At 38.3% G+C, this 25315-nt stretch overlaps 1 protein-coding gene and 1 long non-coding RNA gene across 5 annotated transcripts in view; one reads left to right on the forward strand and one right to left on the reverse strand.

Moving 5' to 3' along the window:
• The window catches only part of Znf239 (zinc finger protein 239), a 29917-nt gene extending 6343 nt beyond the window's left edge, over positions 1-23574 (forward strand). For all 4 annotated transcript variants that reach the window (XM_040273823.2, XM_040273825.2, XM_040273824.2 and 1 more), the window contains exon 3: positions 14033-23574. In XM_040273823.2, coding sequence (XP_040129757.1) covers positions 14526-15704 — 1179 coding nt within the window. In that variant the 5' untranslated portion in view covers positions 14033-14525 and the 3' untranslated portion in view covers positions 15705-23574. The remainder of the gene's footprint in view (positions 1-14032) is intronic.
• Positions 1943-14037, reverse strand: LOC120885902 (uncharacterized). The gene is made up of 3 exons (XR_005728699.2): positions 13820-14037; positions 13626-13721; positions 1943-2159 (listed from the first exon to the last, which is right to left on the reverse strand). It is a non-coding gene; the product is annotated as an uncharacterized LOC120885902 (long non-coding RNA).
• Positions 23575-25315: the final 1741 nt, after the last annotated feature.

Below are 25315 nucleotides of genomic sequence, written 5' to 3' on the forward strand. Positions count from 1 at the left end.
ACTAGTGACCTGATTAGTTGGGAGGTGGTGGGGTGCCGGTGGGATGGCCAAAAGGTGAGAAACAGATGGGCTAGAAGGGCCAAAGATGGAATGATCCTGGGCAGGAAGGGAGCTATAGCCCAGGAGGCATTAATTAACAGCTCCCTGTCTGCTCAGGAGGTGCTTGTTAACATCCTTTTGGGAGGAACAGTATAAATTGGTAATCTTGGTAATGGGTGGAGAAAGGTCTCTAGAGGCATTAGCATTTCAGTCCACCAAAGCAGTCTCCAACTTCCCAGACCTAACTCAGCTTTCATTTTCCCCATCACCTGTCTACACTAACTAACTAACTGCCTGTCCTTAATCATTGCTTTAGTACTGGCTCTGCAGAAGCTTCCAAGCCAAGATGAAAGGTCTGGATTTTATTTGATGTTCACTGAAAAGCCTTGGAAGGTCTCATTCCTGGTTTGTGATTTTCAAAAATCACAATAGCTGCTGTATGGCAAAATTTTAAGTTCACAGGAGTGAAAGTAGAAATAGAATGATTAAAAGTTTGGTGCATGTGGAAGACGACCACCCCTCAGGCTGTAGCAAAAACAATGCAGTGGCCCTAGAGCTGCAGCTCAGCAGCAGAGCACTTGCAGAGTGCTTGCCTAGCATTTGTGAGGTACTAGGTTCGATCCTCAGCACAAAATAAAAAATAAACAAATAAAATAAAGGCATTATTTCCATCTATAACTACAAAAAAATTTTTTTTTTAAAAAAAAGCAATACAGGATGGAGAGACACAGATATGTTCTAGAGTGAGTAGGGGTGAGAGTTTGTGATGGATGAAATGGAAAGAAGTGTGAAGGAATCAAAGAGTAAACTATTCTTGATTATACTTATTGTGATTTAATGAAATGAGACTGAGATCATTGGCTCAATGGAGTTTAACAAATGCAAGGTCAGAATGTGGGGTCAGTTGTTGCTAGTGTTGAGGTTGTCAGGATAATGGTGAGAATGGGATTTGAGAAATTATATTCCATCTATGTATGATATATCATAGTGCATAAATACATTCTACTGTCATTTTTGTAAAAAAAGACAACATAGCAATGACCATGAGATGACAATGACAAGGAAAAATGGAATAGCTGATAGCTTGAGCTTGGATGGGTAGTGGACAAAAGGGGAAAATTTGAATGGAAGTAGCAAAGTAGCTGGAAAAGGAAAGGTTTTCCAACACAACTTGATTTAGTTTGCTCAGATCCCTGATCTGCAAACTTCTCAACTCTTCTCACCTTTTCCAGTGCTACCAATTTCACTTTTCCAGGGCATTTGTGCAGTAGTTGTTGGTTCCTAATATTTTAGGAACCAGTAACATTCATGGATGTGTGTATGGTTTCACTGAGGAAGAGTGCAGTTACCTGGATCTTGCTTAGAGGAAGCTGTACAGAGTTGTGATGGTGGAAAATTACAGGAACTTAGTCTCAGCGGGTAAGAACATTACAAACCTGAACATTGCTTATTGGAGTCTTTGTTTCCTAATTCTTTTTTATACCAAAGGATATTTTCTAATTATCCTAAGCAGTTGAAGAACTTTATTAAGAATTGAGACTAGGCTAGGATTGTGGCTCAGTGGTAGAGCACTCCCCTAGCACGAGCAGGACCCGGGTTCGATCCTCAGTGCCATATAAAAATAAAGGCATTGTGTTGTGTCCATCTACACTTAAAAATATATATATTTTAAAAAAAAAAAGAATTGAGACTAGTGAGTGGCTTCACTGAATCCTTTTCAGAACCCAGACGTGTTCCTTTTTTATAAACCAGGGATTGGGGTTTATACCTGTGGGTTTAATCCCTAGTACCAAAAACTAAAATAAATAAATAAATAAAGTAGTGAAAAAAATGTGTTGCTTACTAAATGTATCCAAGGGCAGTAGTTAGATGAATTATTATGAATCACAGAAAAGATAATACATCCTGTTGATAAAGAATTTTTAATTAGTTGGGAAGATGAATAGACACATACTAGGTTAAGTCATGTGAAATTACCATTTTGTAGTCAAAAACAGACACCACAAAAATGACTGAAAAAAAGCATACTGTTGTGGTGGCTCTTTAGGGTTTCCCTGCCTCAGTCTGTGGCAGATTCCTGGTTGTTCTTCTCTTGATAAGTGTGGCTCTTCAAGCTAAACCTGGAGAGGAGGTTGAAAAATACTTCTGAGTGGTAAGAATTATGTATTTTCATGTCCTAGGCCTGTGCTTTACATGGATACCAAAATTGCTTACTTGAAGCAATAAAGCAAAACTTTCATAAGGAAGTATTTTAATTTTTTATTTTGTTTTGGTACTGGGGATTGACCCCAGGGGTGCTTTACCACTGAGCAACATCCCTATCCTTTTTGTCTTTTATTTTGAGACAGCATCTTTCTAAGTTGCTGAAAGTCTCACTAAATTGCTGAGGCTGGCCTTGGGACTTAAGATCCTCTCTATTGCCTCAGCCTCCCAGGCCACTGAGATTTCAGGCATGTGCCACCATACCTGGCTTGACTTTTGAAATGGGGTATCTCTGTGTTTCCCAGGCTAGACTTGGACTTTGGGCTCAAGAGATCCTCCTGCCTCAGCCTCCCAAGTAGCTGGGACACACCTATAGGTGTGTGCCACTATGCTGGCTTGTTTGTCCCCTTCAGAGTTTTTCCTTTTTCTTTTCTTTCTTTCTTTTTTTTTCTCTTCCAGAGTATTTACTGTTATCAGTTTTATTAATGGGTTTTACAGTGTTAACCTTTTCTTGAAATTCTTTGCCTTGTTTGAGGTCATAGTTGTCCTGTTTCCTCCAGCCTCCTTCATATTTCTTTTTGCTGCAGATTTACTTTCTTCTGAATTTGGAAATCCCAGAGGGCTGTTTTGTTTTTACAGTTCTGGAGATTGAACCCAGAGCTCACAGATGGCTAGGGTAAATGCTCTATCATAAGGTACACTCCAAGCCTGCCTTTTTGTTGTTGTTGTTTGTTTGTTTGTATGTTTTTGTTGTTGTTGTGTGGTGCTGGGATTGAACCCAGGGACTTGTGCATTCTACCAACTGAGCTATATCCCCAGCCCCTGTTTGTTTTTGTTTGTTTGTTTGGTACTGGGGATTGAACTCAGGGGTACTGGACCACTGAGCCACATCCCCAGCCCTATTTTTTATTTTATTTAGAGACAGGATCTCTCTGAATTGCTTAGTGCCTCACTTTTGCTGAGGCTGGCTTTGAACTCATGACCCTCCTGTCTCAGCCTCCCAAGCCACTGGGATTACAGGTGTGCACCATGGCACCCCGCTGCCTATTTGTATTTTGATCACTATACACCCCATCACTATTTGTCAATGATTCACAACCATTTCTTCCTAAGGAGACAAATTGAATTAAATTTCTCTCCAACAGAAATTAAGTACTAAGGAATAAGATTTTGCCAAGTAGAATTGCTTTAGAGGACTAAAAACCAAGTGTAATGTGTTAAGAACAAATTCTCATCCCTTTGGGGGTGATATTGCCCCTCTTGAGAATGCATACTGTGTGTAGATATTTGAATAAAGAGATAATATATATTTAAAAGGCTTCAACTACCTTTCTATTTTGATAGCCCTAATGTCTTTATTTTTCTATCCTCATATTAAACTCTACTCCCATGTGTTTTCTTGGCCATGGATAGATATCCATGGATAGATATCTTGGATAGATAGTACTTGAATATCCAGGGCTACTTCAAATTCAGAGTGTTGAAAATTTTAAGACTTTTCCTTTTTAACTTCTCATATTCTTACTTTTGTTTTTCTAGTCCCCTCGTTTAGAAATAGGCCTTTATTAAGTTCTTTCTCCCCATCCTCAGTATCTGCAAATTTCACTGTGTGTACATGCACTTGTGCTTGCACTTGAAGGACCACAGGAAAACAGACTTAGCTGAAAAGAAGGGTGAACTTGGCAGCAGAGAACAATGCTCCATAGACCACAGGACACAAAAGACCTCAAAAGTCAGACAGGGAGCTTAGCCTCCACACCAGCAACTAGGGTAATTCTGGCTTTTTATCCAAAAATGACAGATAAGTGACATTTAAGGGAGAAAAGTCACTGGGCATGGCCACACTGGCCTGTAATCCCTGTAACCCAGGAGGCTGAGGCAGAAGGATCACAAGTTTAAGGCCAGCCTCAGCAATTTAGTGAGGCCCGAAGCAATTTAGCAAGACCCTGTCTTAAAATAAAAAATAAAAATTAAAAGGGCTAGGGATGTGGTTCAGTGGTTGAGCACCCCTGCATTCAATCGTTGGTACCAAAAATAAATAAATACATAAATAAATAAGGGAGACAAGTCTATGTATAATATCTAATTTAAGCTTGAAAACTTAAGTTAACAATCTGTCTAATTTTTACCATAATTCAAACCTTAAGTGCAGCTAAACTCTGTGGGGCTTAAGTGTGCAAGTAGGAGGTAGAGGAGGACAGTGGGAAGTTGGAGAATAAGTACCCAGACACAGTTAGATAAAAATAATAAATTCTAAGTTCTACAGAACAATGAGGTGACTACACTTCACAATAGTCAATTATATACTTTATGATACCTGGAAGAGAAGAGCTTGAAGTCTTCAAACACAAAGCAATGATAAAGAGATGGAAACATAAATTACCCTCATTTTTTTAGTACATACTGTGTGTGTGTGTTTGTGTGTGTGTGTGTGTGTGTGTGTGTGTGTGTGTGTGTGTGTTGAAATATCATACTGTACCCTATAAATTTGTACAATTTAAATAATTTAAAATGCTAAGGAGGTAGCTCAGTGGTAGGGCATTTACATTGCATGTGCAAGCAAGTAAAAATAATAATTTAAGTGTTAATAAATTTAAAATAGCTTAAAGTAAACAAAAAAATCAGTGGCTAGGGTGTGGCTCTGTGGTGGAGTTCATCCATAAGGTCCTGGGTTCAATCCTTTGATTATCCCATGCTCTGGTTCCTGATTGGTTTTGCCCTTTAAGATTTTTTTTTTTTTGAAGTTCAAATCTATATGAAACCTTTTATTAAGCCTTCCACTTGACCCCCCCCTTTCAAAGCTTTCTATTTATATCTCACAGTCTCAGACCCAGTGGCATATTCTTTTATATGTTCTTCTTTTAACCATTGGATGTTCAAGTCTGATATTTTCCTTGTTTCCAGCTAGGTTCCTGGAGAGAGCCAGCTATCTAACACAGACATCCATCAGTATCCATAGATTTGTTCCAGGGTCCCTGCAGATATCAAGATCTGAGGATGCTCAAAACTCATATGAAATGACTTAGTATCTACATGTAAGCTATGCACATCCTCTTGCAAACCTTACATGATTTCTAATACAATGTAAATTCTAGATAAATTGTTGTTTTGCTATATTATCTAGGGAATAATGATAAGAAGAAAATTTGTACATGTTCAGTTACAGGCATAGTTTTTTTCCCAGATATTTTTCATCCACAATTGGTTGAATCCATGAATGTGGAATCCACAGACATGGGAGACTGACTCTATTTTCAGTGCTGTATGTACATGGTCAATATTTAATAATTGACTACTGCAAATTTAGTAGAGAAAAAACTTTTTTCCTAAATGTATTAATTATACATTAATTCTTTGTATTATTGCAGGTTTTTTGGTGGTGATTATGGTTTTGTTGTTGTTTTTTGTTTTGTGTTTTTTCAGTGCTGGGATTGAATCCCTTTGGAGTTACCTACCCAGCACTTCTTATTTTTTGTTTTGAGACAGGGTCTCCCTAAGTTGCCCTAGCTAGCCTTAGGCTGGCCTTGAACTTGCTATCCTCCTGCCTCACCCTCTTGAGCCATTGAAATTACAGGTATATGCCACCATGCCCAGCTATATTATTTTAAATATTTAAAAATCTGATAACCACAAAGTTTTATTACTACTTGTGAAAGCTATCAATAAAATTTCTCCTTCATTGATTTCATACACCTGTAATTTTTGTAGCCACTAGCCATTCCCAAGTATTGTACAGTGAGGATGTTGAAATAGTATCCTTTCATTATTTGATAATTTTGGCCTCAAATTAGTGGTTTTTCTTTTGTCATTTTTTCTTTTTTTATTCTATTTGTGTCAATGTGGTTTTTTGTTGTTGTGTTCTTTTTTTTTTCTTCCCATTACTCTTTTTTTTTTGGTTCTAGAAATCTAACCCAGGGGCTCTTTACCACTGAACATTTTTACTCTTTATTTTGAGACAGGGTCTCACCAAGTTGTTTATGGCCTTGCTAAATTGCTGAGACTGTCCTCAAACTTGTGATCCTCCTGTCTCAGTCTCCCAAGTTGTTGGGATCACAGATGTATACCACTGTGCCTGGCTCTTCTCATTATTCTTAAAATTTGTAAACACAATGATATATATTTACTAGGTAAGCAAACTGTAACAAAAGGCTTATGATAAAAGCAGTTCTTTGTTATCTGCTGCTCCTCCAGCCACACTGAGGCTTCCTAAGGGCACTCAGTTGTGATCCTTTCAGCTGTTCATTATTGAGTGTGTCTTCATTCCAAACCATATGCTTAGACAGCTGTTTGTTATCTCTCTTTTTAAATAATAAATGTATTTACATGGTTAAGAAAAGAAGTTTGAAAAGGAACACATTGAAAAAGCTTCTTTATGTTCCTAACAACTATCTACCCAGATTCTAGTCATTGGCTTTTACAAGCCACATAAGGTGATTAATCTTATATAATTGCCTGGAAATCTAGAACATGAATGCACACCTTTATGATTTTGATAGATAACTATCAAAATATTCTTCCTTCGTGATGAGTGATACCAGTTTGTACTGAAGTATGATGAGTGATACTAGTTTGGGAAGTATGCCTTTAGACTTTGAGTTTGTGCTGGCATAAAAAATGGGAAATAATACCTCTGCATCATTTTAATTTTAATTTGTAGTATTGTGATATACTGCTATTTCCCAGTTTATCAATATTTGATATTTTCTATTGACTTCTTCATATCAGAGATGAGGATATAGCTTTTTTTAATTTAACATTTTTATTTGTTTTAATTAGTTATACATGACAGTAGAATGCATTTGTGCACTTTGATATACATAGATGAGATATAATTTCTCATTTTTCTGAGTGTGCATGTTGTAGAATCACACTGGGCATGCAGTCACGTATATACATAAAGTAATGTCTGTTTTGTTCTACTAAAGGATACAGCCTTTTTTTTTTTTTTAAGAGAGAGAATTTTTTTAATATTTATTTTTTAGTTTTTGGCGGACACAACTTTGTTGGAATGTGGTGCTGAGGATCGAACCTGGGCCTCAGGCATGCCAGGCGAGTGCGCTACCGCTTGAGCCACATCCCCAGCCCAAGGATACAACTTTTTGATCTTACCTCCCCTAGCATTCTTATTCTCCTGTATGTTAGTCTTTCAGTAACTAATGCTTACATTGCTTTTTACATTGGACTTATGGGTCATTTTAGAGTTAAGTAGTATGTATTATGATTATGATTCCTTTTTTTTTTTCACAACTCTAGCTAATACTTGCTTCTCTTCCCCCCCCCCCACCTCCACCAGTGCTAGGACTTGAACTCAGGACCTTGCTTATGCTAGGCAGGCAAGCAGTGTGCCACTGAACTATCTATACTCCGAGCCCTTATAAAAATTTTTGAGACAGGCTCTCATTAAATTGCCCCAGCTGGCCTCAAACTTGCAATTGTGATGCCTTAGCCTCCCAAACTGCTGGAATTATGGGTGTGCACCATCATGTTTGGATAATACTTGAATTAAAAAATATATATATCTTATTTCAGGGGATTTTGATTCCATATTGCTATTGTAGAGTCTGGGTTATTTTTTTATATGTTAACTGTAGATGCAACCTAATTATGTATTTTATTGACGTATTTGCTTGCTGCAATTCTATCATGCATCTTCTTTTCCTTTTTCTTTTTTACCATACGATTTATTTTTATTTTTTTTAGTCATAATGACAGCAGAATGTATTTTGACATATAATACATACATGGAATGTACATACATCAATCATATTGTCTATTCTATTCTGCTGCCCTTCCTATCCTCCCTACTCCTCCCCTCCTCTCCCATCCTTTCTCTCTATCCAATCTAATGTAACACACTTTTTTTTCTCATCACAACATCATATATGTATTCTGTATAACAATGAGGTTCTCCTTCCATCTTCCGTGCAACTCCCCTTCTCCCTCTTTTTCCCTCCCATCTCTCTTCCCTATTTAGTGGTAGTCTTCTTCTCATGCTCTTCCTCCCTATTCCATTTTGAGTCAACCCCCCCCTTATATCAGAGAAGACATTCGTCATTTGTTTTTTAGGGATTGGCTAACTTCACTTAGCATAATCTGCTCTAATGCCATCCATTTGCCTGCAGATGCCATGATCTTGTTATTTTTTAGTACTGAGTAATATTCCATTGTGTATAAATGCCACATTTTTTTAATCCATTCATCTATTGAAGGGCATCTAGGTTGGTTCCACATTCTAACTATTGTGAATTGTGCTGCTATAAACATTGATGTGGCTGTGTCCCTGTAGTATGCTCTATTTAGGTCTTTTGGGTATAGTCCGAGAAGGGGAATAGCTGGGTCAAATGGTGGTTCCATTCCCAGCTTTCCAAGGAATCTCCATACTGCTTTCCAAATTGGCTGCACCAATTTGCAGTCCCACCAGTAATGTATGAGTGTACCTTCCCCTGCCCCATCCTCACCAGCACTTATTATTGTTTGACTTCATAATGGCTGCCATTCTTATTGGAGTGAGATGGTATCTTAGAGTAGTTTTAATTTGCATTTCTCTGATTGCTAGAGATGGTGAGCATTTTTTCATGTATTTGTTGATTGATTATATATCCTCTTCTGAGAAGTTTCTGTTCAAGTCCTTGGTCCATTTGTTGATTGGGTTATTTGCTTTTTTGTTTTTTAACCTTTTGAGTTTTTTGTATACTCTAGAGATTAGAGCTTTATCTGATGTTTGAAGGGTAAAAATTTGTTCCCAGGATGTAGGCTCCCTATTCACTTCGCATATTATTTCTCTTGCTGAGAAAAAATTTTTTAGTTTGAATTTGTCCCATTTGTTGATTCTTGGTTTTAACTCTTGTGCTATAGATGTCTTATTAAGAAATTTGGGGCCTGCCCACCCCACCCCACCCCCCCTGGTGAAGATTAGGGCCAACTTTATCTTCTATTAGACACAGAGTCTCTGATCTGATTTCTAGCTCCTTGATCCATTTTGAGTTAACTTTTGTGCATGGTGAGAGAAAGGGATTCAATTTCATTTTGTTGCATATGGATTTCCAGTTCTCCCAGCACCATTTGTTGAAGATCCTATCCTTTCTCCATTGCATGGTTTTAGCACCTTGGTCTAATATAAGGTAGTTGTAATTTTGTGGATTTGTCTCTGTGTCCTCTATTTTGTTCTTTTCCTTAATTAAAAAAAAAAACTGCAGTCCATCTCTGAATGTTTCAGTAATTGAATTATTTCTTATCTGAAAAATTATCTCTTGGGCTCTGGTTGTGGCTCAGCGGCAGAGCACATGCCTAGTATGTGCAAGGCCCTAGGTTAGATCCTCAGCACCACATAAAAATAAATTAATTAAATAAAGGTATTGTGTCCAACTATAACTAACTAAATAAATAAATATTTTTAAAAAATATCTCTTTTCCTTCTATTGGATTGACTGTGTATAGAATTGTTTTTCAATTTTTTTTTGTTAATGGACAATTAATTAATTAATTTATTTATTTATATATGGTGCTGAGAATTGAATCCAGTGCCTCACACATATAGGCAAGCTCTGTCACTGAGCTAAGACCCCAGCCCATAGAATTTTTATTGCACAATCACTTTTTCTCCAGATTTTGTTTAATGTCCATATAATTCATATTTTTTACACATAGTCTGGCTTTCCTATCTGGTTGCTTTTAGCATTTTGGGGGTTTTATGGGGTTTTTATTATTTTATTATTTCCTTGGATTGAACCCAGGTGTGCTCTACGACTGAACTATATCCCCAGATCTTTTAATTTTTTTAAATTTTGAGACAGGGTCTCCCTAAAGTTGCTTAGGCTGCTCTCAAGCCTGTGATCTTCCTGCTTCAGCTTCCTGAGTTGCTGGGATTGCAAGCGTGTGCCACCATGCCCAGCTTTTTGTTTTGTTTTGGGTTTGTTGTTTTGTTTTGTTGTTTTGATTGGCCTTGTTATTATTTGTTTTTCTTGAATTCCTGAGGTTTTATAAGGCTGTGCCTAAAAATTATGGGTCTTTTCACATACCATTTTAGCATCGGCTCTGAATCTTGATTTCTGAGGGGAGAAATTTTTTGTTATCTCTTTTGATAATTTTCTCTGACTTTATTATGCCATTACTACCCTCATAATACTAGTAGGAAATGGACCTTTACTTTTATCTTTCTTCTAGGAGAATCCCTCAATCTTCCAGCTTAGCCATATTTTCTTTTTCGCCATTAAAATAAGATAGCCTGACACTTATCTGTGATACAGGTCACTTAAGCTTTTTCAGCCTGAGTTTCCTCATGTGCAGAATGAGTATCCTACTAGCTCTTGTAACATAAAATTATGCAGCCAATACTTGAATGCTTTAGTTGGGTACAGCAGGTATTACTTATGTTTAGTCATTTTTTAGAAGAATTATGATTTATTTTTCATAGCAGTATGTTTATATTATCCAGTTGTGTTTAAATATGATATCCTCTGATTTCTCTGGTATTTTAATTATGTACCTTTAAAATCCTATTTCCTCTGTTCACTGTTTCTTGAGTTTGTGCCTCTTAGTAGTTTTTTTTTAGTCCGATTATATATATTTTTTAATTGACTCCTTTTATATTTTTTCAAAAGTCTTGTATTCCCAGTATGATGGTATACTGTGCATCCTCAGCCAATGCTCTACCACTGTGGCACATGTGTGTTCTACTTTAGGGATTCCTCTGCTGGTTGGGCTTGGGAGAATCTAATGAAAATTTAGATGGTGGATGGTAGAAGCCACTTTTAAAGGCCACCCCTTTGTTCCAGTAAGTTACTTGGGCAAGTCCTGCTTCTCCAGCTCAAGCTCTGGGCTATCTTGCTTTCTCCAGAAGTCTGCTTCAGAGGTTACCATAAGGCTATCCTGGGCACATATGGAGTCAGTTGCTTCTTTTTGTACCTTAATTGGTCCTGTCATTGTATAGATTCAACAATAACCCAACCTCTGCTTCTCTCTTCAGCCCAAGTAATACTATTAGGAGCCTTCTGGCTGGCTGATGGTGTTTCTTGAGACTTTATATGGGGTCTCTGCTGTTAGTCACCAAAATTTCAGGTTTTGTGGGCAAGAGGAAAGTTGGGAGAGTGGTGCTACTAATGACAACATGTGCATTTGAAATGCTTAACTTGAATTAGTAAGCCTGTCTTGCTTTATATTATTGATTCTAGAGTCTGGTTTTAAATTTCTAGGACTTTTTGAGAATCCCTTACCTCCAAATTCTTCTCCTATACATGATTTGAGCTGTGTACTTTTTTCTTTAATTTTCCCATCATTCCTAATCTGTCTGTTTTCTATCATCTAGAAGTTCCTCAACATTTCTATTCTAATAGCAATCTAATATTTACACTGTGTTTTAATGTTTTTTTGTAGTTATAGATGGACAACGTCCCTTTATTTTGTTTCACTTTTATGTGGTGCTAAGGATTGAACCACATGCTAGGCAAGTGCTCTGCCACTGAGCTACAGCCTCAGTCCGACACTGTGTTTTAACTAGCATACATACCAGTAAGTAAACTGTGTATTCTGAGCCAATTCTATTAGGATTCTAGACCCATGTAGCTCTCTGATCCTGGACAGCTATAACAACACCCCACCAGCACCACAAATTAAACAAGTCAAATTTTAAGTTTGTTATCTGTCTCCTTCCCCACTTCAACCTTTTCCCCTTTCACTTCCTATCCATTATAGCACCAACACACCAGTCACTCGGACAGGGAACCTGGAGAGCATGCTTAGTGTTTCTTTCCCCTAGGCTTCTAGGTTTTGGTTTTTATCACATGATTTAGAATGAATTTCTCTCTGTCTCTCCACAACAGTCACCCTTACCATTTTTTTTTATGAATTGCTATAGCAACTGTCTATCTAAAGTCTTGCTTTCCAGTGGTGTTTATAATCACAGTTATTTCACCCTAAATGTAAATCCTTAATAGGTTTCAGTTAATGCTAAGTTTGGCTGGAAGAACTCAGTGTCAGACAGCAAGCCCTTTGCTCTGCCTCTTGCTTTGTGTGTATATGTGTATGAGAGAGAGAGAGAGAGAGAGAGAGAGAGAGAGGAAGGAAAGAAAAAATGAATTGGGTATGAAGCTCTGGGACCTTGTATGTGCTAGGCATGTCCTCTTCCACTGAGCTACACCCTCCAGTCCCACTGTTACCTTTGTTTTTAATCTGCTTTACAATAAGCTACTTTTAGTTTTTCCAAACACATATTTTCTCTCCATATTTCACTTTTTTTTTTTTTTTTTTTTTGGTACCAAGGATTGAAGCCAGGGGTGCTTAACCACTGAGCAACATCCCCAGCTTTTTTTTTTTTTTTTTGAGACAGGGTCTTTGTTTTTTAATTTTTTATTCTTTTTAGTTATACATCACAATAGAATGTATTTTGACTTATCATACATACATGGAGTGTAACTTCCCATTTTTGTGGTTGTGTATGATGTGGAGTTACTGGTCATGTAATTGAACATTCAAAATGTTCATGTATATGTACAATTCATTCTACTGACTTTCCCATTCCCCTCTCCCCTGCCTCTGTCCGCCCCCCCGCCCCCCTCCAATCTAGTGAACCTCCCTCCCCTCCCCCAGCCTATTGTGAGTCAGCATCCACATATCAGAGCGAACATTCAACCTTTGATTTGGGGGGATTGGTTTATTTCACTTAGCATGATAGTTTCCAGTTCCATCCATTTACTGGCAAATGCCATAATTTCGTTCTTTAAGGCTGAGTAATATTCCATTGTGCATATGCATCACATTTTCTTTATCCATTCATCTGTTGAAGGGGACCTAGGTTGGTTTCATAGCTTAGCTATTGTGAATTGAGTTGCTGTAAACATTGGTATAGCTGTATCGCTGTAGTATGCTATTTTTTAAGTCCTTTGGGTATAAACTGAGGAGTGGGATAACTGGGTCAGATGGTGGTTTCATTCCAAGTTTTCTGAGGAATCTCTAAACTGCTTTCCAGAGTGATTGCACCAATTTGCAGTCCCACCAGCAATGTATGAGTGTACCTTTTCTCCCACATCCTCACCAGTGTTTATTGTTACTTGTATTTTTGATAATTGCCATTCCGACTAGAGTGAGATGAAATCTCAGTAAAGTTTTATTTTGCATTTCTGTAATTACTAGACATGTTGAACATTATTTCATGTATTTGTTGACCGATCATTTTTCTTCTGTAAAGTGTTGAGACAGAGTCTTGCTAATTTGGTTAGAGCCTCAGCCTCCCAAGCCCTAGGGACATTTCACTTTTTCCCCCCGCTTTGGCCATCATATTCTCTGAGAAATTTTTCCAAGGCCCCAAGATTTGGGTTGATTTCCCCTACTTTGTGCTCCCATTGCTAGTTGTGCATGTATTATGTTGTATATACATCTGTACCACTTACCTTGATATTATTGTTGTTGCTATATTTGTCTTTCATCCCAGGAAGCTCTAGCTTGCTAAGCAGAAGGATTTCTGTTTTCTTGTATCCCCAACACCTCTGAAAGTAGAGTATCAATAAAATAAGAATTTGTTAAAAATAAAATACAGTAAAATGAAATGTTATTTGTGGGAAAGAAGGGTATAGGATTCAGTAACCTCTTCGTGATTATTGGCCTTGTTTTAGATCAGAAAGGGAATGTCTGACTTCTGAACTCAAGGCTTTTTCCTCCTGACATTAATCCAAGGACATGACTAGAAAGACAAGCTGAACTTTCTCCTGGTTACAAAGTCTTCAGGCCTTAGCTACTCCTGTCTGCTATCTTAAAATTTACCCTTGGTTCTTATCACTAAATTCTTCTTGTTCCCTAGGAGACATGAGTGAAAGTTCTGTGGAAAACCAAGAGAAAGAACTTCAGGATCTGTTATGGCATCTACTGGCTAATTTTGAAAGAGATGACAATATAATACCTGGAATCTGGATTACATTTATAAATCCTTAAAGAAGTCCATGGGGATCCTGAGACATTTCCCTGTGTCAAAAGTGGAGAGAAGCATCTTGTTATAGTTCCAGAAACAGGAATAGTAATAGTGTAGTTACTCTTTTTTTTTTTTAAGAGAGAGAGAGTGAGGGGGCGGGGAGAGAGAGAGTTTTTTTTAATATTTATTTTTTAGTTCTTGGCGGACACAACATCTTTGTTGGTATGTGGTGCTGAGGATCGAACCCGGGGCGCACGCATGCCAGGCGAGCAGGCAAGCATGCTACCGCTTGAGCCACATCCCCAGCCTGTGTAGTTACTCTTCAAAGTGATGATTTCAGAAACATTGCAAGTGAAATATATTTGTCTTTGATATTCCAAGCCAAATGGCCACACAAGACTCCCCTGTGAAATTCTGTAAGAAAGAACTTCAGGATCTTCAGGAGAGCAGAGATCTCTTTGTAACTGAAGAAAGCACTGAGACAAAAGTAATAAGAGGGGAAAATCTTTCGATAAACCATTGTTCAGAAAACCTTCAAGTTAAACTTGTGTCTGATGTAACAGAACTGGAGTCACCATTGTTTGGTCATGAGGCCAATTGCCAGAGTAGACAGTTGGAGGGTTCTCTGGGTCCCTTTGACTGTAACTGTAAAGATAATTACAGATGGAGATCACAGTTGGTTAGCTGTAGTCATCAGAGAGCTCACACAGAGGAACAACCTTGTAACCATAATGACTGTGGGAAAATACCAATTACCAGCCCAGATGTGCACCCCTCTGAAAAAATCCATACTGCAGACAAACAGTGCAAATGTGGTGGGTGTGGCAAGGACTTCAGTCAGAACTCAGAAATACCACTTCATCAGAGAGACCACACAGAAGGAAAACCCTACAAATGTGAGCAGTGTGGGAAGGGCTTCACCAGGAGTTCAAGTCTGCTGATCCATCAAGCAGTCCACACGGATGAGAAACCTTATAAGTGTGACAAGTGTGGGAAGGGCTTCACCAGGAGCTCTAGTCTGCTTATCCATCACGCAGTCCATACGGGCGAGAAACCTTATAAATGTGACAAGTGTGGGAAGGGCTTCAGTCAGAGCTCCAAACTGCACATCCACCAGCGAGTCCATACTGGGGAGAAACCCTATGAGTGTGGGGAGTGTGGGATGAGCTTCAGTCAGCGCTCAAACCTCCACATCCACCAGCGAGTCCATACAGGAGAGAGGCCCTACAAGTGTGGAGAGTGTGGGAAGGGCTTTAGCCAGAGCTCAAACCTTCACATTCACCGGTGCATCCACACAGGAGAGAAGCCTTACCAGTGCTATGAGTGTGGGAAGGGCTTCAGCCAGAGCTCAGACCTTCGCATCCATCTCAGGGTCCACACTGGGGAGAAGCCCTATCACTGCGGCAAGTGTGGGAAAGGGTTCAGCCAGAGTTCCAAACTCCTCATCCACCAGAGAGTGCATACTGGAGAGAAGCCCTATGAGTGCAGCAAATGTGGAAAGGGCTTCAGCCAGAGCTCCAACCTTCACATCCACCAGCGAGTTCACAGGAAAGATTCCCACTAAGTGACATGAAACCTGTTCAGGCTTTTGAGTACTTGTACTATAAAGACTCAAATATTTTTAGTATAACTCTTACTGTATCTCATGAAGGAGATAGATAGTAAGGTTATTCATATATGTTCCCTCACTGAAAAATCATTCATCCATTTAAAGTATTTAAGTATCACTCACTGTGTTATGCTATACAATGAGTGGATATTATTCTGGTTGATGACAGTGAAAACATCTGTGTTGTGCAATTTAGCAGTGTTATTAGAATTATGTATCCTATCCAGAATTTTTAACTGCAAGAACTTTATGTTTATCCAAGCAGGGCATGTTTTTCTTTGTTCACATCCTCTTGAGAAATAAGACTTATTGTTTCTCTTCAAATTATGTGCCTTATGTTTTTCATATTTCCTTTAGGTTCTACGTAGCCCTCTAAAATTCAAGAGCAGGGATCAAGTTACTAATGGAAATGGAAAATGGTATAGGCCTTTGGAAAACAATTTGGCTGTTCCTATAAAGTGAGACAAACTTATCACCTGGCATGGCAATTCCACTTCTAGGAGTTTATTTTAAGAATAGTGAAAATTAATGTTCACCCATAGCCTTTACATGAAAGTTCTTTGCAAGTTTTATAACAGGTGTAATAGAGTGAAAACAACCTAAGTGTCCATCAGAAGATGAAAAAGCAAAACAAACCACAGATTCATGTAATGAATACTTTTTTCATAGTAAAAAGAAACTGCTGAGAAAACAACAGGGATGAATTGCAAAAGCATTATGCCAAGGGAAAGAATTCAGGCTCAAATTACTGCATACTGTTTAGGAAATTCTAGAAAAGGCAAATCTGTAACGAGATAAAGCAGTTTAGTGGTTGTTAGTGGGTAAGAGGTGACTGAAGTGGCATAAGGGATGGAAATTTTCTGTAACTGTCTGATCATTCAATTGAGATAACTCACTACCTTCAGACCAGCCTGAGGGATGGAAATTTTCTGTATCAGGTTTGACTACATGACTGAATTGCTCACAAAAATGGGTGGATTTTATTGTTTATAAATTGTACCTCGATAAAACTAATTGACATAAACACACCAGTGCACATCACCTTGTCATCAAAACACTGGTTTCACAATCTCTCCTTAGGCAGCGTTGGCAGTTTGTTCTACTATTGAAAACTGGAGTTTTAAACTCTGCTGTTAGATAGATACTAACCATGGGTTTCTTTGAACTCAGGGAAAAATTCTCCCCACATAATTTTTGGTCAGGTTTTCTTGGGTCACCAACTGATCTCTGATTTCCTGAGAACACTGGCTCATTTATATGAATTTTCCTCCCACAGATCTGAGGCAGCATGATTGTCAGGATTTCAAAAGACTCAAGATTCTTTATTTGTAAAAGTCCTTTGGTCCTTTTCATCTTGAAAATTTACCACTTGCTCCTCATTTTGGGCAATCTGAACAGATGATCCTCTCTTTTCTCCAGAGAGAAAAGATTTTGTGGCAGGATTCTATTTTTTTTTTTTTTTAAGAAAAAGGAAAAAGAAGTTTTATTGCTTTGCTAGCAAAGGAGAAACACAGGGAACTCCTATCCCAAAGGCTGTGATTCTCACAGGATTCTTTTTTTTTTTAAATATTTATTTTATTTATTTTCATGTGATGCTAAGGATCGAACCCAGGGCCTCATACATGCTAGGCAAGCGCTCTACCACTGAGCCACAACCCCAGCCCTCACAGCATTCTTAGGCTTTTTTCTGGAAGCTCTAACTCACAGTGTCATAGTCTGTTTTATGTTGCTAATAATCATACTACTAATTGGGTTATAAAGAAAAAAGGTTTACTTTGGCTCATGGTTCTGATCCAAGGTCTAGGGATTATATCTAGAGAGGTTTTCTTGATGGCAGCAGAGGGCATCACATGGGAAGTGTGCATGTGTCATTATATCCTCCCTCTTATAAACCCACCAGTCTTCAATGATGGGGTTCCACCCTAATGACCTTACCTAAGTCCTAATCAATTCTCAAAGGCCCAACTACTAATCACCATAGTTGGATTAAGTTTCCACCCTCTTAATGCCTCATAATAGGGTTTTTGAAGGGGATAAGCCATTTCAAACCATACTGCACAAATAAAATTAAGCACCCGTCTTTCCTAGACACTCTAGCCAGAGAAAGGTCCAATTTGTGTGTCTTCATTATTGTTTTATCTTTGTACTATAGAAGATTTTAAACAGTAGCAGCAAGAAAAAACAATAAAATGTTGCTCCAGTTCCTACCATTTTAATATTCCACATCTGACCCCTTCTCACCACCTTTACCAGCACCACTGTGGTTACTGCCTTTGCTACAGTCATCTGTCGATTCCACTTTTATCCCCTTTAGACTAAACACAAAGAAACTGGAGTTATCTTTTTAAAAACCAAATATGTACAAAACTTGTTCAAAACTCCTTTAATGGCTTTTCATGACAAAGTAGAATCCAACTTCTGCAGTCTTTGTTCTGGGTCCTTCTCCCTAATCTCATTTTCAGGCACACTATCATTCTTTTCACTTCAACCATACTAGCCTTGTTCAAAATGTGTGAGGAGAACAGAAATCCTACACAGTGGCAAGCCTCTATGATAAAGGGAAGGAGGAAAATAAGAGAAGGTTCCAAGGAAGCAAGGAGATTGAAGGATCAACCATATTAATTCTGTAGACAGCAGAAGGGTGAGCATGTTAGATTGTGGAGTAGGGGTTCAGATGGGGAGGAGGAAGAGACATGCATGGTCATGTGAGGTGAAAAACCTCACTGGTACTTATAAGTCCCACCTCTTCCTCCCAGCATTTATCTAAACATTCCCTAAGCAGAAATGTCAGTATTCCTCCCTTCTATTCCCTTCAGGTTACAGAGATAGCAGAACTGTTAGAAAGTAGAACTGAGATAAAAAGAAAAGTGGTCTCATCCTAGATTCAGATTATGAAGACTTTAGTGTTACTGTGCCTAGACTCTTGTCGCCCCACCCTCCACACTCTTTTGGTTTGTTTTTGGTTTTGGTACCAGGGGTTGAACACAGACATACTTAGCCACAGAGGCACATCCCCAACCTTCCTTTTTTTTTTTTTTTTTTTTTTTTTTTTTTTGAGACAAGGTGTCAGTTGCTTAGGTCCTTGCTAAGTTGCTGAGAATGGCCTAGAAAGCCTGCCTTGGCTTCCTGAGTCTCTGGGATTTAGAGTGGGCCACCACACCTGGCATTCCTTATCTTTTTTGACCATCTTTTAGCTGGCTCTAGGTGGTTAAATTGAGCTGCCAGCAGTAGAAACAGAGACACAGAAAAGACATTGCAGACTTAGCTTTAATCTTTTTCTCCATATCTGGGAGTCCGCTGACCTGTCAACCACCCAAAAAAGTTTGGGTTTTTTTTTTTTTTAAAGTTTACTAGTGGGCTGAGGGGGGATAGCTTGATAGTAGTAGGATGCTTGTTTAGCATGTGACGGGAGTTGGGGTTCAATACCCAGCACCCCCCAATTTTTTTTTTAAGTTCACTTAAGCAAATTGTAACTTGATTTTGGCTCCAGATACTAGAAAATGCTTCCACCCAGTTCAGGAGAATAATTTTTATGTATGTGGTACAATAAGTGGCTTCAGGGCTCCCTAAAATTATACCCACTTATATATGTATGATGTTTTCTAATTTTCCATTGTTATTCTGTGTTATTTAATCCTCACCAACCACCCTGTGAAATAGAAATTCTCATTATACAGATTTATGAATTAAAAATACTGAGATGGCCACAAATCAGTGACCTGAGAAAGTTGATGGCTGGTAAAAACAGTAGCTAACACATGTAGTGCTCATGAAAATTAGGTACTGATGGCCGTCATACTATTGACATGACCTCTGAGGGAAGGACCATGATTATCCTCTGTTTAACAGTTGAAGAATCCAAAACGCAGAGCGAGCAAGTTGCTCGAGTTCACACAACAGGTAAGAGGAAGGCCTGGCGTTCTACTCCAATCGGCTGTCTCTAGACCCTACACTGAACCTCTAGTCTGTATGTGATGGGCTTCTAAGGCCTCAACTTGCATTTGAACTGAATCATATTCCTTTGTTGTTAAAGATACCTTTAAGTTTTTAGAATAATTGGAAAAGAACAGTAACAGATCCTAGTTATAATTCTAACCCACCAAACACCATTGACATCCAGGCCAGAGCTCCAGCTCTTGGAGCTCCTCCTCCTCTAGCTCCCCCACCTTTCTGCTCCTCAATATGTCTTCCTCCTTTTTAAAATGGATTCCTTTAGTAATAGGAATAAGGTCATTTTAGTTCATCTTGTCTGTAAACATGAATTTTCATACATGGGGTATGCTTTAAATGAAATACAAGTAACTGGTATGTTCCTCTCTTCCTTCTTTCAAGCTTATAGGATTTTATTTTTTTGTTTTTTGCCTACCATTCCCACTAGCAAGTGGCCCATTCTCATTAGCACCAGGGGAGTTTTCAGTGGATCACTATTTTTTTTGTTTCTCTTTTTTTTATCTTTTTATTTTTGTTATACATGACAGCAAAATACTCTTTGATTCATTGTACACAAATGGAGCACAATTTTTCACTTCTCTGGTTGTACACAAAGTAGAGTCACACCATCTGTGCAATCATACATGTACCTAGAGTAATGATGTCTGTCTCATTCCACCGTCTGGGCCATTCTTTTCTGTTGCTGTATCTCAGTAACATGTCCACCATTTTGTGTGAGTGGATTTTTGGACTGACATTTTGTAATCTCTTGATACATAAGGTGATAACCAATCTAAAGGCAGAACTTTAATCTTCACCTTGGTAAGCATGTGTGTGCTTCCTCCTTAATGTAAACACTCTTTGTTACCTTATGACTGTTGGTACCCAACCTCATTTGTGGACTGAGAGGTATACAATGTGGAATTTTAAGAACAAGAATGCTGGAGGTTGATCCCAACTACCACTAGCGAGCCCTGGCCCTGTGTGTCACCTTGGACAAGTTGCTTGAACCTTTCGTTTCTTAGTTTCATCTGTAATCTGAGGTTGTGATAGATAGTTCCTCTCCTCATAGTGTTGTGAGGATTGAGCCAACAGAAAGGATTTAAAGCAGGCATGTTCCATAGTAGATGAGATATAAATATCATTGTTATTTCCAACTGAACCAAATGCAAGATGCTTGGTGTGCTGAGTAAGAAGGTCCCAAGGATGATAGAACATTGGCAAATGTTTATATATATCTATATATAGACAACCTGTAAGGAATGATCTGAGAGAGCATCAGGTCTGCACTTTAGAAGAAATGTGATGTCACCCTGCAGGTCAGGGTCTGAGAATGTTTAACTGTTGGGAGGCAAAATCAGATAATTCTTTGTTTGGGAGAAAATATGTCCTGTGCATAGTAGCCTGTTAAGCAGCATTCCTGGCCTCTACTTGCCAGTAGAAAACCCCCTACATTAGTGTAAAAACCAAAAATATCTCCAAAAATGTATGGGTTGGGTGAAGATTGTCCCTCATGAGAAGCCCTACATAGCCCTAACCAAACAATGTCTACATTTGAATCCTATCTAGGAATACAGAGATGAATTAGTTTTTACTTATTGCACTATCACCACCTTAATGATTTATTGAACACATGCTTTGTGCCAAGCTCTGTGTGTGTCTATATGTAAGTATATGTACGTGTATATGTGTATGAGTTTATGTATATTGTTTTCCCTCTGTACCCAAGAAGTATTGGGTTCAGGATTTCCCCATCCCCTAAAGATAAAACCAAGTCCACAGATGTCAAGTCCCTTTATAAGGTATATAGTATTTGAATGTTCTCTGTATGTTCTCTGTATCCTTTGAATCTAAATAATTTATAATACATAATGCAGTGTAGGTACCATTGTGTATTTAGGAGGACATGACAAGAATAAAAAGTCTGTATATATGCAATACAGACGAAATTTTTTTCAAATAGTTTTGATCCATAGTTGGTTAAATCCATGGATGTGGAGCTTATAGATGTGGAGTATATATGGCAAAGAAAGAATATATGGTATTTGGTGGATCCCAGAAGGATGAAGAATTTCTACCACCATTGACAAATAACATTTTTCAATGAAGCCAAGATCCTGAACAAACAGGAGTGAGAATGAATACTACTCACAATACCTCTTGTCCACAGAATCTCTCATACCAACTCACTGCCACAGTAGAAAAATCAATAAGTATTTGTGAATAAATGAAAATGTATGATACTGTGAATAATACTATGAAGACTTTAGATTAAAAAGCACTTTACTGTAATGTGGCCTTCTCTAAGGGAAAGGCAGTGTTATCTCTTGTGGGCAGTCCCCATTGGCAGCAATGGGAAAAGATGATTGTTGTTGGTTAAGTATAGAGACAGATGTGTTTATTTTTTCTTCCAAAGTGCTCACATTGCATTTCAATAGGTATGGATTCAGGTATACAGGAGTCACATATGTAACAAAATGGCCATGCCAAACTCAAATGGTTTTGGAAGGCCAGTGGTTGTGTCTCAAAAGTAATCCTTCAATGGGGCTGGAGCTGTAGTTCAGTGGCAGAATGCTTGCCTAGTACATGTGAGGCACTGGGTTTGATCATCAGCACCACATAAAAATAAATAAAATGATGGCATGCTGTCCATCTACAACTACAAAAATTTTTTTAAACAAACTAATCCTTCAAAAACTGTGGAGAGATAAGTGGAAAATAAAACATTTTAGTTGACGTTAAAAACAAGCACACAAATAATGGAGGAGTTCAACCAGGGAGTACAGATTGTGTTTCTGAGAGCCTGCAGCAAGGATATCCATCCACCTTGAAGACCCAAATCTTCAAGACATTCCTGCCTGCATGTAGTTTATCTTTAGGGTGAATCTGGCAGTGCTTTTATCTATTTCTATTATAGGGAAGATTTTTATCTTTGGCACACCTTCTTTTTTTATAAAAAAAAAAGTCTTAATTTCTTTATTATGTTTCCTCTCTTTTAAGCACAGGAGGAAACCTCATTAGGAGCAAGGAAAATCTTCCCTTCTGGGCTCGCTCTTTTCTCAATTTGATTCCACACGCTGTATCTTGTACTCACAATTTTTTTCTAACTCCATTGCCTGTTAATGTTCACCATTCATCTAACTCCCTGTTTTGTCCTTTCAGAATTTTTATTAGGATGTGGACTGTGAAGATCTTTCTGGAGATCTTCATTTATATAATCAAATGAGGCCATTTCACATGGATCCCAGGAGAGAGCTGTTCTGAGGGACCCTGTTTGTTGGCAGTTTCTGTATGTGAGCTGGTGTAGGGGCAAGTGAGATTTTCTTTCTTTCTTTGGTTTTTATATAATACGTATAACAATTCTCTGAGCCTTGGTGCATAAATTAGGGACTTGACATAATATAGGGGAAAATATATGAGTGAAGATATACGTTTGGCTGCAGGATCTATGAGTCTGAAATTCAAGAGAAGTGCTATGATTCGGATCTGGAATATCCTCCAAAGGCTCATATTTGAAGACTTGGTCCCCCATGCAGCAACGTTCAGAGGTGGGCCTCTTGGGACATGATTGACTCATGAAGACTCTGATCACATTCGTGGATTAATCCATTGATGGGTTCATAATTGAATGGACTGTTGGGAGGTGATGGAAACTATAGAAGGTGAGGCCTAGCTGAAGGAAATAGATTACTGGGGCATGCCTGGAAGGGTATATCTTATCTTGGCCCCTTTTCTCTGCTTCCTGAACACCATAAGGTGAGCAGCCTCCTTCACCATATGTTCCCATATCCATGATGTTCTGCCTTTCTTCAAACCCAAAGCAGTGGAACCAACTGACCATGGGCTGAAAAACCTCTGAAACCTTGAGCTGAAATAAATATTTTTCTCCTTTTAATCTGTTTATTTCTGCTATTTTTGTCAGTGCAACAGAAAACTAACTCAAGAGGGTTCTTCTTTTGAGATGTAGTAATGTCCTGATAAACCCATTGTAAGTTGAAAATATCATAAATTGAAAATGCACTTAATGCAACTTACTGAACACCCTAGCTCAGTAACACAGTCTATTGTAGAGTATAAGTTGCTGCCTCTCCTGAGCTGTGACTGCACTGCCCAGCATGAGAAACTTATACAGCAAATCACTAGCCTGAGAATAGATCATATTTTAAAACTAAAAGTATGGTTTCTACTGAGTGCACATCTCTTTTGCACCATTGGAAAGTCAAAAGATCATAAGTTGAATCATCATTAAGTCAGGGATCATCTGTATATAAATCTAAGTGTTATTAGCATATAGATATTTAAACCGACAGACTTGCCAAAATTCCCAGGGAGTCAGTATAGATTGAACTGAGGGTAAAGGACTTAGGACTGGGGAGCTCCAGTAATTAGAAGTGGAAAAGACAAGGAGGAATTGAAAGTGACAGCCAGGACAGTAAGAAGCCCAAAGAGGGTGAAGTCCTGGGAGCCAAGTGATGAAGGTATTTGATTGATAAAGGAAGATATAATCAGCACTGGCAAATAATGCTTATTCTTTAAGTTACTTGGATTGACCATTTTATCTGGCCACCCATAAGTCATTATGCATTGATCACTGATGCTTTGACAAGGACTGGTTCAGAAAAAGGCTGAGCATGAACCCTAACTGGGGTGAACACCTGAGAAACAGACCAAGGGTCTTCATCAATAACACTGGAATCATAAAATCCCTATCTGGGGACTCAGTGGTAGAGCGCTCGCCTAACATGTGTGAGGCACTGGTTCAATCCTCAGCACCACATAAAACATAAAAACAAAAATAAACAAAATAAAGGTATTGTGTCCGTCTACAACTAAAAAATAAAAATAAAAAAACCCTATCTGTCTCTAAGTATCTCTCTAAAGATCAAATATTACATGTGAAAAAGTTTAATAAAATAGAGAGCAGGATATAAAAAGACATAGAGTTTTCATTATAATCATAGCTATTGATAACTACCCACAATCAAAAATGTGTACATTTACTTTAACATTCAGGATTACTTCACCTCATATTGGAAAAATAAGTACACCTCTCCTCCTTTCAGGTTTTACTTCATTTCAGTTCTCAAAACTACTAGCTGCTCAGAAGACTCAGGAGAAAATGAAAGACCGTGTTATAAAAACAAATCAAAATTAATCACAATTATTTACTAATACTTGATGATGAGGCAACATTGGGAAATTGGAGAAAGAAAGCATTGGAAGCTATACAATAGCAGATAACTATCTTAATAATGAAATAATAATAATTGTCAGAAACCCTGACAATGGGTCTCTCTCACTGCTTACTACCACTTCTTATTCTCTACATGTCTCTTGCCTAAATATGTTTCCCTTTTTCTGGTAATTATGGAGAATCCAAGCCCTTGTCCCAGTCAATATGGCTCTCTGGCAACCAAGCTGCATAGCTAATCCCCACAGAGAAGCTTCAGTGGAATGTAGGCCCCCACCAGCTGGAGTGCAGGCTGAGGTAAGCCAGGGTGCACCAAACTTTCGCCCCTTGGCAGTCTGGATCCCATAAACAGTGTGAAAATGGAAGTGGGAACAGACCCAAATGGAAGAAAGTTTAGACTGAAGAGCTATCTAATAGTGTTGATACTTTTCTGAAACCTGATTAA

This window comes from Ictidomys tridecemlineatus, chromosome 1 (genome assembly GCF_052094955.1).
Source record: "Ictidomys tridecemlineatus isolate mIctTri1 chromosome 1, mIctTri1.hap1, whole genome shotgun sequence".
NCBI lineage: Eukaryota > Metazoa > Chordata > Mammalia > Rodentia > Sciuridae > Ictidomys > Ictidomys tridecemlineatus.